We start from the raw sequence: 15,714 nt of genomic DNA on the forward strand, positions 1-15,714 counted from the left end.
TAATTTGTGGTATTGGGGTAACATCTTAGCATCTCCATTTGTCAAAGAAATATGCCTATCATTAGAATACAATAGAATTTTTACTCAGTTCAGAAATAACTGTAGCATGAGTCTCATTAACATTAAAAGGCAGAAATTTATTTTTAAAAAGGTTCCCCTCTGTAAAACAGGAAGTGAAAATCCATTGGTATGTGTTTTTTAAAATACTAATCAACTGGAAAATCATCAGAGCTGGTAACCTTCTCCAATATCATATACTTAATTATAGTGACACTTCCTTTAAGTGAAAGATGTGAAAAATCTGCTCTGTGATAAATATAGTAAAATAATTCTCTGGCTCATGTTCAATTCATGTAGAACTGTAGTATCTCTTTTGAACAGAATCGTTAAAATGTTAGTTAATAAGTTAGTTAGGAATCTGTTTATAAAAATGTATTTATGTCCTGAATAGCTAATTAATACTTTGCTTAATTAGTTTATAATGATGAGTAATACTTTTTTACTCTTGTCTATCTTTCTCCAAAAGCACTACATAATAAAATTTATGTTGTGGCAATCTTAAAGTCTTTGAATGTTATAATATATTCAGCACTTACCAATGATCTTTAAGGGTCAGAGGATAGATAGGATACATAAGAATAATTAAATTTTCTCCTTAAAAAATAAATAACTTTGCTTTTAATATGAAGCATAAGCATTAAATTAACCTTGAACACATCCTTTGGTGATGTCCAATAAGAAAAAATAAAGTATTCTACTAATATAGGGGAAAAAACATGCAATTTCCTGTTCTTTTTCCTTACACATTATTGTTAAAAAATACATTCAAAGAATACAAAGAAAAAATATGAACTTTGAAAGAGAAAAATAAATAAGGTTCACAGAAGCATAGTCTGAAATATAAGAATAAAAACTATAGAGACTGCTAGACAGTGATCATCTATGTCCTTTAGCAGTGACATCATGATCAACAATGATATTGCCATCAGTATGCAATGAATCAGAAATATGATGAACTTGTATGTTTATAATGCCTTGGTTAGATCATACTTGAACTATTGCAACCAGTTTTGGTAGCCACAATATAAAAAAAGAAGTTGAGACTCTAGAAAGAGTGCAGTGAAGAGTAACAAAGATGATTAGGGGACTGGAGGCTAAAGCATATAAAGAATGGTTGCTGGAATTGGATATGTCTGGTTTAATGAAAAGAAGGACTAGGGGTGACATGATAGCAGTGTTCCAATATCTCAGGGGCTGCCACAAAGAAGAGGAAGTCAAGCTTTTCTCCAAAGCACCTGAAGGCAGGACAAAAAGCAATGGATGGAAACTAATCAAGGAGAGAACTAACCCAGAATTAAGGACAAAATTTCTTGACAGGACAATTAATCAATGGAATGGCTTTCCTCCAGAAGTTGTGGTTGCATTTTTTTAAGAAGAGAATGGACAATCATTTGTCTGAAATAATATAGAGGTTTACTGCCTGAGACTCCAAGGTCCCTTCCAACTCTGTTATCCTACCCTGTTTCTCCAACAATACGGCCTCCCCCAATAGGAAGTCCCAGCATGTTTTATAGGCATGAAATGAAATTAAGCCCCTCCCCCCAAATTAAGGCCTATATTAAAACATGCGAACTGGGGCGAATGGTGGGGGGGCTTGCTGTTAGGAAGTACTTTTGTTGCACACCCGGATATGGTGCTGCCTGCGTTGACCCCGATACGAAGTGCCCCACCAACTCCAAGGTCAACATCCAAGCCGTCGCCGCCCGCCCAAAGATGCAAGTGGGGGGGGGGAATTAAGTCCCCCCCAAAAAGACGGCCTAGCCATTTTTTCGGGGCTCAGAAAAAAATAAGACCCAGCCTTATTATATGAGAAACACGGTATTATTCTGTTATACTTTTTATCCATTAGAACAGGGGTGTCAAACTGGCATTCCATGGGCCAGATGCATCACACATAGGCCATGCCCACCCCATCTCTGCAGAGGGGAAAAACATTGCAAACGTCATGTGACAGCAAAGTGACACAGGGACTTTGACACCCGTGCATTAGAGCAATGTTTCTCAACCTCAAGAACTTTAAAATGTGTGGACTTCAACTCCTAGAATTCCCTGGCAAGCATGCATGCTGGGTAATTCTAGGAATTGAAGTCCACACATCCTAAAGTTACTGAGGTTGAGAAATACTGTTTTAAGGTGTTTAGAAACTGAAATTAGTTCTAAATGCAGCTCCAAGAACAGTGGTTCAAGTTTCCTTGTAGGATCATATTGTAGGCATTGCGGTGATAAATGCTTTGTTTCCAGGTATATTTGAAATGGTCACAAAAATCTTTAGTGCTCCAAGGCAATCCTGCCATGCCCAGATAAATCTTTTTTTTGTGTCTTAAATATGGTGGAAACCAAGTTGATAAAGGCAAGAAAAGGGGTGTTTCAGCACTTACAGGCTAATTTGGCACTTTGTTTTATGTATATTGTTCTCAACAACTCTGAGTGGTATGTTATTACCATGAAAGGAATTGCTGCTTAAATAAACAAATGTGTGTTTTGTCGCTGTTTACAATCACAGAGCCACAAAACATTCATCTACCTAACTTCAGTAGTATATGTCATAGTAAGCATTGACAGTACAATTACATGAACAAAGCATTAATTTCTGCTTGCTTATTATGTATTGTTGTTTTGAATAAAAAAACTGAATTTGTCTTTTAAATTACAAAGTTTAGCTCTTTATATAAAAAATGTAAATGCCTAAATTGTCTCTCTTCTCTCTCATAACTGAATATATTAATGGCACATAATATATTACTCTTATCTAACACATCTGGGCCTGAATAAAAGGGCTTCCATCTTAAAAAAAATGTGTACAGAAAGTTTTCAGAAATACTGACTTATATCTCCATCTATCAAGCACAATAACTATGATACCATACAATCAAACTAATTTGAGAATTTTACAACCAATTGATAGAAAATGACTTCAAGAGTATAGTACTTTTCCAGATAGCATATCATTGGCTGGTTGTTAAGTTCCCAAGTCAAGATATGCAATTCTATAATATATATTGTTGATAAATGATTGGGATGGCTTGAAAAAAAAAAAGAGTGCACTATTGAATCTCAGTTTTATACAAAGGTCTCAATGACTCACCATTTGTTTGAACACATTTTGGTGACTATGCTTCCCTTCTATTTTGTGGATAATGGATCATAAATAATATGGTGCAATCTGTTCTATTAGTTTGATAAAGATTTGGTTATCTAATATGCCAACTCAATGAATCACCTCAAATTAATATGTTAATTTGTTTTGATCAATACAATGATTTTTTAAATCAAACCAGACTTTTTTATTACAAACCAAAGGATTACAATACAACTTTAAAAACCTGCTGTAATGGGCCAATTCCATTGTGTGCCAAGCCTCACGTGAGCAACCTCAATAGTTCCAGTACATGCCAGGTCTCACGTAGGCTGAAAGCAGGTACTAGGAACAAGGCCATTAACACGTCACAAGGGCAGTTAACTGAAATGCAGGCGTTGGTTTGCTAGTTTAAATTGACCATGGCATTGTGATTGGAAGATACTATACATCCACTAACATTCCTACGCATGTAACATAATGATTGGATGGAGCTCACCTCTTTTGTATGTTCTTAATAAAAAGAGTTCCCCTAACTCTGATCGGGGCAGCTCACCCAAGATAGAATTTGCGTTGGTGTCTTTCTTGATGCATTCGACCACCCAGTGAGAAGCCTTCCATATGCGGAGCAAAGCCGCAATTGGTGACCCCGACGTGATCCGCTAAAGGAAACGGGTGCGTCTCTCTTCGACTGCTTATCTTACCTGGCCGGACGAGCCAGTTGCAACCCAGGGACGCCGTCTCCGTGTCACGGATCCCTCCCCAGGAATCTTCAGCAAAGAAGACATCCTCCCTTCAGGTGAGTATGGGCGGAAAATTCTCCAAAGAGCAGATAGCACATTTGCAGGAATTAGGAGAATTAACGAAGAGTTCAATTCGTATTCTTGGGAATCAGGGCAAAACGCTCCTGATTCCAACTAAGAAGGACCTTATTACCCTTTTGACTTACATTTACATGCAATGCCCGGCTTATCCGGATAAAGGGTCCTTGAAAGTTTTCACATGGCAACGTTTGGGTGACTATTTTCATAGCAATCCCAGGGCTCCACCAAAAATTCTGACCACGTGGAGGACAGTCATGGAATGCTTAACAATCCATGGCTCAGCGCTGACCAAGGCCCCCTCCCCTGAGGAGGATCCTCCTCCTCCTTACACAACTGAAACCAAGACTAAGGATGCTTTCCCGTTAGAAGCTCCCCCCCACTGCTCCTGAACCCATGAGTTCTCCTAACTCAAATCCAGCGAGGGATCAGACACCCATGGGAGCATTCGCACAAGCCATGGTGCAGGGATGCAGAGAAGGCTCTCTTACTCTAGAGGAGCTCTCTCTCTGTCCCGTTGAATATGTAGGGGATGGAGCTGGAAATATGGTGCCTAGACTTGAACCTTTATCCATGAAATTAATTAGAGATTTAAAACAAGCCGTGGCCATGTACGGCATCCAGGCACCATATGTCAGAGGCTTCATTAACACCATCAGCACCTCCTTTTTCATGTTACCCCAAGATTGGAAGGATCTTTTTCGCATGATACTGACAGGACCACAGTACGTTGTTTGGGAGTCAGACTTTCGCGCCGAAGCTGAAAAATTTGCCCGCGATCATGGTGTGGTCGCGAGAGCGGATCAAATTTGTGGTATGGGTCAATTTATGGACTTAGCAGCTCAGGCGACACTCCCACAACGTACCCTTACCTTTGTCAGTATCATAGCAATCAAAGCCCTTGACAAAGTTGATGATCCTACCTCTGGCATCGTAGGATCTTTTTCAAAAATTATTCAAGGCTCAAATCAGCTTTATGCCGAGTTCATAGAGGAGCTTCAGAAAGCCATTCATAGGCAAATCTCTAATGAAGAAGCCCGTAGAGAGCTTCTGTTAAAACTGGCTGTTGAAAATGCTAATGAGGATTGCAAAAGGATTCTGCAGCCTCTATCTGCCCGAGGGGTTTTTTCCCTCTCGGACTATCTAAAGGCTTGCAGAATCGTGGGGACTGTCTCCTACAATATGGAGCATCTGGCTATGGCTTTGCAGCAAGCAAACTCTCAGAACAGGCCGGCCGGAAACTGCTTCAATTGTGGGAAACCTGGCCATTTTAAGGCACAATGCAGAACCAGAGACAATACACAAAACAACACCAAGCCTAAGACGATATGCCCCAGGTGCAAGAAAGGGTACCACTGGGCAAATCAGTGTCACAGCAACAATTCTCAGCCACAGGGAAACTAGAGGAGGGGCGATCAGCCAGCCCCACTCCAAAGGCTGACTCCATATCTTTCCACCTAATTGCCTCCGAAGATATGGAAATTGACATCCCAGGCACTGTTTACTTTCTCCCCACGTGCCTGAAAATGATCCCCCCTGCCATGACACCCCTCATAATCTATCCCATCCGAGACCTCATGGCAAGGGGAATCATCGCTTCTCCGTTTTTGAGAGACTCCGACGACTTTTCCTCAGTAGCCATGGCAGTAATTGGAAATACTCCCACAAAATTTAGCAAGGGAGAATTAGTAGCAACCGCTATTCCAGTACCTGTTAAAACAGCTGATGCATGGGCATTTACTGTCCATCAGACAGTAGAACAAGCCAGGCCTGTGTTACAATTTACAATCCATAACAAAGTCTTCTTGAGTCTCTTAGATACTGGAGCTGATGTAAGTGTCATCCGAACAGCTGAGTGGCTGGACGATTGGCCTTTGGAAACTGCCCCAGCTGTTCGGGGAGTGGGAGGAGTTCAGCACGCCCACCGTAGCAAACACTGGCTACCGGTGAGTTCTTCTGATATTTCTCAAACTGCCTACCTCCAACCTTTGGTCCTTCCACTGCATACTAACCTGTGGGGCCGTGATCTTATGTCTCAACTTAATGCAAGACTCATTATTGATTAATGGAATCTTTTGCTAGAAATCCACTACGGCTGCAATTAAAAACCACAGAACCTATGTGGGTAGATCAATGGCCCCTCACTATAGACAAACTAGAGGCCCTGCACTCACTTGTTCAGGACCAAATTGTCAAAGGGCACGTTGAACCATCTGTCAGTCCATATAACACCCCCATATTTGTTATAAAGAAAAAGTCAGCAAAATTCAGGCTATTATGTTATTTGAGAGCCGTGAATGCGATTATAAAACCAATGGGGGCATTACAATGTGGTCTGCCAAATCCCAACATCATCCCTGAGAAATTTGATTTAATGGTCATTGATTTAAAAGACTGTTTTTTTTCTATCCCTCTGCATAAACAAGATCGTGCCTTATTCGCTTTTACACTACCTCGCTTAAACAACTCCTCTCCCTCCTCCCGCTTTCAGTGGAAAGTCCTACCTCAAGGCATGCTTAATAGTCCCACCATGTGTCAACACTATGTCAATAATGTCTTGCTACCCTATCGTTCAGCTTTTCCACAATTTCTGGTGTATCACTACATGGACGATATCCTTGTTGCAGCTCCTGGGCCACCGGGTACGGTGTTCACTTCATTCTCCTTCCTGAAAGCCATTCTTGCAGAAGGAGGTTTGTACATAGCACCTGAAAAGGTGCAAGTACTAACTCCATATGCATATCTGGGCTATAGAATGCTTTCTGCTACTGCCTATCCTTCACTTCCCTCTCTGTCTCTGTCTTCTCAACCCACCTTGGTTCAACTTCAGCAATATCTGGGTACCATTAACTGGGCCTGACCTTTCCTGTCTTTAACCACTGATATTCTTTCTCCATTGTTTGAGGCCCTTACCTGGGGGAAAAAGCCTGCTGACATAATATCCTTGCAGCAACCTCAGCTTCAAGCAATAACTCTCATAGAAGGGAATATCCGAAAAATATGGGTAGACAGAGCTGCTGCCAATACTCCTTTAGATATGGTCATTTTGGCCACCCCGAGGCTTATGACTGCGGCAGTAACTCAAAAGGACCAAAAACTCCACATCATAGAGTGGATCCATCTTTCCCACACACCACGATGCTCCATCACTTCCAAATCAGCTCAATTGGCTCAATTGATCATAAAAGGTAGGAGTCGTGCAAAATTACTTATGGGAATAGATGTCTCCACACTTTTCATCCCTTTTTCACTGCAAATATGGGAACCTCTATTCCAGAACTCCCAAGAAATCCAGTTTGCCTTAGCTGACTGGCCTGGACTAGCTTCCTGCCACCCGCCCGCTGATCCACGTTTTCAAATCATTCGGACAATAACCATTTCTTTCTCCTCTCCCATCAGCAAAAGGCCTCTGGTCAACGCCTTGACTATTTTTGCTGATGGCAGTAGGGAACGAGGGGCATGCGCTTGGCAAAGGAATGGGGTGTGGCACACTAAAACCACCCTGTGCAAACATCACCACAAAGGGCTGAGCTTGCTGCAACCATATTAGTCTTCCAGAATTTTAACGAACCCATCAACTTGATTTTAGACAGCCTATATGTTACCCAAATAGTCTCTACTATCCACGATTCTTACCTCTCTCCTGCTATTGATAAAAACCTCCTCTCTCTTTTTGTTACATTACAACACCTTGTTGCACAGCGTCAACACCCTTTCTTTGTAGCACACATCCGCAGCCACCAACCTTTCCCAGGAATCCTCCAGGAAGGCAATAATATGGCTGATCAAGCGGCTGCAGGCATCATGACATCACACACATTGACTCCTTGGGAGAGCCATTCTTATTTCCATCAAAACACCAAAGCTCTCATGAAACATTTCAACCTCACTATGGCCGAAGCCTCAGCCATTAGACAGCAGTGCCCCACCTGTAGTCAACAAGCCCATTCCATTCCCTTAGGGTAAATCCCGGGTTGAAAGCCTGTGAAATATGGCAGATGGACGTTACTCAGTTTCCTTCATTTGCCCCCTGGAAGTATCTGCATGTTACAATTGATACTTATTCAGGGTTTATAATGGCGACTCCGCAAAGAGGAGAAGCCTCCAAACATGTCATCAACCATTGCATTCGCACCTTTGCATCGTTGGGATGCCCGAAAGAAATAAAAACAGATAATGGTCCCGCATACACTAGCACAGCTATGTCAGAATTTTGCGCTAAGTGGCAAATTACCCACAAATTTGGGATTCCTTATAATAGTCAAGGACAAGCCCTGGTAGAGAGAACCAACTTAACACTAAAAATAGCGCTAGAACGACATTTGATCAAAGGAAAAGAACCCTTGGCCTCCCGGCGATGCAAGACACCCTTAATCTCTGTCTTTATACACTCAACTTCCTCAACCTCTCTGGCACCCCTGCTATGACAGCAGCGGAGTGACATTTTTCCTCCCCTCCCCTGATTCTCCCAAACCACAGGTATACTACCGCCAACTGCCAGACCCTACTTGGAAGGGTCCTGCTGCTCTCCTCACCTGGGGTCGTGGCTACGCAGCCATCCAGCTTCCAGATCGTGTCCTGTGGGTTCCTGGACGGCACATCAGACCATACCACCCCAAGGTAGAAAAGTCACCACCTGCAGACATATCAACATGATTCGTCCCGTTGCCTTGCCGACCCTCTTCCTCCTTCTTGCCGCACATGCCTCCAAGGTCTCCATTCCATTTCATGTGACGTACTTCACGCCAGGCACTCCCCTCCTGCTGACCTACACCGCATCTGGGGACATCTTTCCCCCCTACCTCAGATGGTCAATGCTCCCTAAGCCGTGGCCCCACATCTCCAGCAATGCTTCCTTCCAGATCAACACTTTTGAACATCCCCCTCGAACTACACTCCTCATACTTCGCCCCACTGCCACCACCTATTATTGCTCCGGTCGACGCCTCTATGATTCCATAAGCAACATTTATGAATCCTGGACAGTCCTTAGACCCCGTTCACCTCGTCATTATCACAGACAATTCGCAAGTCAGCCTGACATTTATGCTCAGGCCACCCCTTTTCTACATCGGATTAAGAGATCGCAGAACTCTGCCAGCGCATCAGATGGTTGCACCCCCTGCCTGACCAAAACCACGCAGGCAGGCTCCACTCAACTAACTCTCATCTACCATACCCAACAACTGCAGAAGTGCCTTCCTACGGGAAAAACTTGCCAAAACAATGGGACCATGTACCATCTATGCAAAAGGAACTCAAAAACTATTTGCTACGATCCCAAGACAGCTGTACGTCTCAACGTCACCTTATGGGCGGGACTTCCAAGAACCTCTGGCAGATCCGATCCTGAGGGGGAAGGAAAACTTTATTACCTAAACCACACCACCGTGCTCAAGGACGGTACTAACCCAATTGTTTTAATCTTTGATGTTTGTGTTGCTTGTTCTAAACCAGGGGGACATTCATGCGGGTCGGATGACTGGAAATCAACGTATGCCCACAATCATAAATACTTGTGTCATACGCCCATTAACTGGGCCATGGGGAACCCCAACCAATGGACCCCTTGTGGAGGTTCCATTGAGTGCTCGGGTTGGTCTTGTGTCTGTGATTATACCGGGGGAGGGTACTCAGGTTGCAATCATCTGTCACATTTCAAATGAATATCAGGGTCTACCACAGACAATAAGGTAGAAATCACTATCTCCAGGCAACACCCTGCCTTGGAAACTTATGGTATAGGGATTGATGGCACAGGAATAGACCCAAATACTTACATTACCATAAAAACTGAAATAATTTATGAAGGCAAGGAAACATCATTAGGCTGGTCAGTATATAATAATTTAAGGAAATTAGAAAAAGCCCCTGATACCAGCATTATTGCAAAAAACTTGTTCATGGATATGGCAGAAAAAATTGCAAAACCACTTGCAGTAACCAATTGTTTTGTCTGTGGGGGAACCACCACAGGAGAACAATGGCCATGGCAAGCCTTAGAAGCCTCGCCATCTCTGTTTAATAACATGTCTTCTGTAGGAAACATAACAGCTAGAATAGCTTCCGATCCACTTATCTGGACAATTACCACTAACTTAATTGGTAGAAACTGTTTTTCCCGAAATGGGTCCACTCCAGTAGGACACCTCCTTTGCTTAGGTACATGGGATAACTCCTACCAGACTTGGACAGCACCTGACAATGCTACCACCACACCTGCCAAATTCAACACCTCCCTCCTACCTTATCTCTATGACACAACATCCTCCCAAATTTGGACAGCTCCAAATAACATGTATTGGATTTGTGGTAACCTAGCCTATCTGTCCCTTCCTGCAGATTGGCAAGGGTCATGTGTATTGGGGTGGATAAGACCTTCCTTTTTCCTCCTACCGATCTCCATTAAGCAAGAACTGGGCATCCCTGTGTATGATACATTATCCCGCAGGAAAAGAAACACCGATAATGCCTTTGCAGGTTTCCCCTGTCAATCAGAATATGAAGGGGACACCTGGACCTCAGAAAGAATAGTCTGCACCTACAACATTGCTAGTTGGGCCCAAGACGGGTCCTGGGGTACAGAACCCCATATACATGATTAATAGAATTATTCGTTTACAAGCTGTTTTAGATTTAGCAGGTCAACGTATAGACAAGGCTCTAAACACTCTAGCGACTGCTACGGACAAATTACGCACAGCTGTCTACCAAAATTGTTTAGCTTTAGACTACATACTAGCCAAAGAAGGAGGGGTATGTGGTAGGTTCAATCTTACGAACTGTTGTCTTCAAATTGACAAAGTTGGCAAAGTAGTAGCACAATTAACAACTGAGATGCGACAATTAACCTACAATCCTAATCAAGTATGGCAAGGTATTGATTTTAAGAATATTTTTAGTTCTTGGTTCCCTAAACTACCAGGATTACAAGCCATAGTAGCTCTCATAGGTATGATTGCTGCAGGATGCGTTATTCTTCCATGTGTGTTACCAATATTTGTTCGTACCATCTCCAATAGTCTGTCTTTATTAGCTGAAAAGCGCGCCATTGCACAGGTTAATTCCCTCTCGGGAAAAAGAACCTCTGTACAAAGTCATACCCTCAGAAGACCCTGATGTGTGCGTTCGCACAAGTTTTTGCATGGGTAGTGACGAAGATCCAGAAGAATTTCCTCCATATAAAACTAAAACAGAGGAGATGCTGTAATGGGCCAATTCCATTGTGTGCCAAGCCTCACGTGAGCAACCTCAATAGTTCCAGTACATGCCAGGTCTCACGTAGGCTGAAAGCAGGTACTAGGAACAAGGCCATTAACACGTCACAAGGGCAGTTAACTGAAATGCAGGCGTTGGTTTGCTAGTTTAAATTGACCATGGCATTGTGATTGGAAGATACTATACATCCACTAACATTCCTACGCATGTAACATAATGATTGGATGGAGCTCACCTCTTTTGTATGTTCTTAATAAAAAGAGTTCCCCTAACTCTGATCGGGGCAGCTCACCCAAGATAGAACTTGCGTTGGTGTCTTTCTTGATGCATTCGACCACCCAGTGAGAAGCCTTCCATATGCGGAGCAAAGCCGCAAAAACCAATCTACCTGATTCAGTTTTTTTAATTGATCCTACTTTAATATGGCTTTAATACGGCTGGGTGAGAGTTTTCTTTTCTTTTTTTTACTAATTTGCTGAGACTTGAAAGGACACTCTGAATATGAGAAGAAACCTGTGAGATTTTTTGACAAAACTGTATGAGCGGCGATTTTTAAAGAGACGTCAAATTGAGGCTTGCTTTTTCTCTTACTTTTTCTTTTTTTTTTACTGGACTTTGCAGTTAACCGGACTGAATTTTCTTTCATATATATATTTATTTTCTTATGCTTCCTCTTGATTTCTTAATTTTTTTTTAGGCTAGAGGCTCCCTTTGGTTATTTTTTTTTATATATATATATACATGTATATATTTTTTCTTTTTTCTCAACTTAAACTATGTTTTAAGGGGGGTGGGGAGTGAATTAAGAAACTTTGTAACACTGCCAACTAGAGGCTTGAAAATATTTTATCTGAATTGGAGAGAACTGTGAAAGAGTCCTTCTCAAGGACATTTCAATTTGATAAGATAGAGGGAAGAGTGCAGCAGAATATTATTACAGGTGTTCTTCTGGACTTCTATCAACATCTTAATATTTGAGGCTTGGCTTTGAAGCTTGTGGAGAAGAGAGTCATAATAAGAGCCTTGGACAACTAAACAAAGTGCAGTGTGTTTTCTTATCTTTTTTTAGTTGTGTTACCCCTCCTTTCCAGCTTCTCTGTAAACTTTAATTTTAGTAATATTTTTATTTTAAAGGGAAAGCCTCAGAACTTTTCTTATTTTTCTTTTATTTTCCTTCTCTCCACTGGGATTTTTTGCTTTTTCCATCCATGTTTTTGGACTATTCTGGTTTTTCTTTTTTATTATTGAGATTTCCTAACTGGATTAAGGTGTGAAGAACCTGAAGATTTTTTTTCCTTTTATTTGTTCTTTTTTTATTATTATTATCTTTGGACTTTTTTCTTCTTTCTATTTTTTATTTTTTATTGTGGATTACTTCATAATTGGATTAGGGTCTAGAACAGGGGTGTCCAACCTTTCCCCTTCCCTGGGCCACATTAGAAGATGAAAATTTGGTTTGGGCCACACATAATTAAATTAAATAATTAATTAAATTAAATTAAATAATTAAATTAAATTAAATTAATTAATTAAATTAATAAAATAATAAAATAAAATAAAATTATTATTTATTATTTATTATTAATTATTTATTAAAAATTATTTATTTTTTATTTTATAATTTTCCGGCCAAATTTTGCACGGTGGGGGAGGGGGGAAAGAAAGCTCGCCCGCCTCGGGCCTACCTCTCCTCCTGCAAATGCAGCAGCGGTGGCGGCAGCGGCGGGGGCAGAAGCAGCGGCGGCGGCGGGGGGGGCAGAAGCAGCAGCGGCGGTGGCAGCGGGGGCAGAAGCAGCAGCGGCGGTGGCGGGGCAGAAGCAGCGGCGGCGGCGGCGGTGGGGGGCAGAAGCAGCAGCGGCGGTGGCGGTGGCGGGGCAGAAGCAGCAGCGGCAGCGGGGGCAGAAGCAGCAGCGGCGGCGGTGAGGGCAGAAGCAGCAGCGGCAGTGGGGGGCAGAAGCAGCAGCGGCAGCGGCGGCGGCGGGGGGCAGAAGTGGCAGTGGCAGCGGCGGTGGCGGGGGCAGAAGCAGCAGCGGCAGCGGCGGCGGTGGGGACAGAAGCAGCAGCGGTGGCAGCAGCAGCAGCAACAGCAGGAGGTGGCGGGGTGGGACTTTTGGGCTGCGGCTGCCCGCCTTTTCTGTTGCTCGCCTCGCCCCGCCTCGCGCCTACCTCTCCTCCTGCAAATGCAGCAGCGGTGGCGGCGGGGGTGGAAGCAGCAACGGCGGCGGCGGCGGTGGGGGCAGAAGCAGCAGCAGTGGTGGCGGCAGCGGCAACAGCAGGAGGTGGCGGGCGGGACTTTTGGGCTGCGGCTGTCCGCCTTTTCTGTTGCTCGCCTTGCCCGCCTCCGCGCCTGCCTCTCCTCCTCCTCCTTGCTGGATCTTTCATGAAGGTTGGGGTGGGCGTTGGGCCGCATTACGAGGCGACCTGGGCCGCATGCGGCCCGTGGGCCGCGGGTTGGACAAGCCTGGTCTAGAAGAACCTGAAGAATTTTCTTTTTCCTTTTTCCTTTTTCCCATTGGGCTTTTTACTATTGGATTTTTTCCATTTTGGATTATAATTGGCTATTCTATCAGCTGAATTAAAATTTAAAAAGAATTTGAAGGTCTTGAATCGTCTAAAATGAGCAGGAAACTTATACCTTCTGGCGTCTCTACCTCTACTTCTGCCTCCCCACCATCTGGAGGACAACGTTTAATTCAGACAATGTTGAAGCAAGATAAAGAACAAGAAAAAGTGACCTTACAGATGATTATGCAAGGAATCCAAGATACTATTGAACAAAGAATAGAGAAGACCGATGAAAAAGTGGAAAATATTCAACAAATGATGGTGAAGTATGATGAGAGATTCCAAAAAATTGAAGAAGAAGGTAAACAAAGAGAGGAGAAGATTGGAAACATTGACAGCAGATTAACAGTGGTTGAACAAGATAAAAGTGGGATGCTGAGGTGGGAGATGGAGAGGTCAGAATTCTATCTCAGATTTCAAAATATAGAAGAAGAAAAAGGACAAAATTTGGCTGCGATAATGATAGAAATTTTGGCAGATGCTTTGGAAATTACAGAGGAAAAGATGATGGATGGAGTAGATGAGATATACCAAGTTTTTACAAGATATGCGATGAGAAATAACTTACCAAGGGAAGTCCATATCAGATTTACCAAAAAATCCATCAAAACACAAATATTACAAGCGGTAAGAGAGAAGACATTGAAATACAAAGGCAAAGAGATCGTGGTTTTAAAACAAATACCCAGAAGATTGAGAGAGATGAGAAGAGAATATCGATTCCTGACCAAAATGCTATTGAAAAAGGAGGTGAATTATAGATGGCTGATTCCAGAAGGATTAATGTTTACGTGGCAAGAACAGAGACATAGAATTGATTCAATTGAGAAAGCAGAACTTTTCTACGCAGAATTTTTTGGAAGGAGAGAAGAAGAGGCAGAGAAAGAGGTCTCATTAATTGAGTTTCAAGAGGAACAACTGGGGACTGAAAAAGAAGAAGGCGCAGTAGGTGGACAGGTGGATATCAAAGAACAACGTGAACCAAGATCTACGAGAGCTGCCAAACCTAACTATAAAATATAATCATGGAAGAGAAAAAATTGATTACAATGAATATAAATGGACTTAATTCAGCTGTTAAAAGAAGGAAAACTTTTCATAAATTAGGGAAATTAAAATTTGATATAATTTGTCTACAAGAAGTACATATTAAAAAACAACATGAACAATTGTTAGTACAGCCAAAATTAGGGAAAATATTTACTTCTTTGACTCAATGTAAGAAAAGAGGAGTGGTTCTATACATTAAAGAGGCTATCCCAGCAAAATTGATTTATACTGATGAAGATGGAAGAGTATTAATGGTGGAAATAATGGACAACAATAGAAAAATACTCTTGATTGCAATTTATGCTCCGAATGATAAACAAGAAGAATTCTATAAAAAACTACACATGAAAATAACTGGACTGGACTATGCTAATATAATTATGATGGGAGACTTTAATGGAATTGTGGACAATAAACTGGACTATATAGCAACAACAACAAAGCAAAATAGAAAGATTCTCCCTAAATCCTTTTTTTAAATGACAGATGAATTCATCTTAAAAGACATTTGGAGAGAAAGAAATGTTAAAACTAAACAATACACTTTCTATTCAAATAGACATTTATCATGGTCCAGATTGGATATGATTTGGATCTCAACAGAATTAATATCTAATATTCAAGAAAAAAATATTGAAACAAGTACTTGGGCAGATCATAGCCCAATGACAATTAAATGGAAGGGACAAAATAAAAGATCGAGATGGACATTAAACAATACTATCTTAAAGGAAAAAGATTTTACACAATGGATGGAGAAAGAACTGGCTTTTTTCTTTAGAGAAAATAAAAAAGAAGATACTTCAGTGCAGAATGTTTGGGATACAATGAAGGCATATGCTAGAGGTTTGATAATAGATTATATAAGAAAAAAGAATATTAGGAAAAGGCAAGCCACTAAAGCCTTGGAAGATGAGTATAAAA

The 15,714-nt window shown here is 41.9% G+C and overlaps 1 protein-coding gene across 1 annotated transcript; it reads left to right on the forward strand.

The window, feature by feature from the left end:
* The first annotated feature begins 4,395 nt into the window (after window positions 1-4,395).
* On the forward strand, window positions 4,396-5,361 carry LOC148130849 (endogenous retrovirus group K member 5 Gag polyprotein-like). The gene has a single exon (XM_087962578.1). The coding sequence runs from the start codon at window positions 4,396-4,398 to the stop codon at window positions 5,359-5,361; it is 966 nt and encodes a 321-aa protein (XP_087818704.1).
* Window positions 5,362-15,714: the final 10,353 nt, after the last annotated feature.

Source organism: Notechis scutatus, chromosome 4 (assembly GCF_049901735.1).
Source record: "Notechis scutatus isolate UNSWTSFEM ecotype Mainland chromosome 4, rNotScu1.2, whole genome shotgun sequence".
Classification (NCBI taxonomy): Eukaryota; Metazoa; Chordata; class Lepidosauria; order Squamata; family Elapidae; genus Notechis; species Notechis scutatus.

What these genes read in the sequence shown, in the direction of transcription:
- LOC148130849 (XM_087962578.1), top strand. Translation starts at nt 4,396, where the DNA reads ATGGGAGCATTCGCACAAGCCATGGTGCAGGGATGCAGAGAAGGCTCT.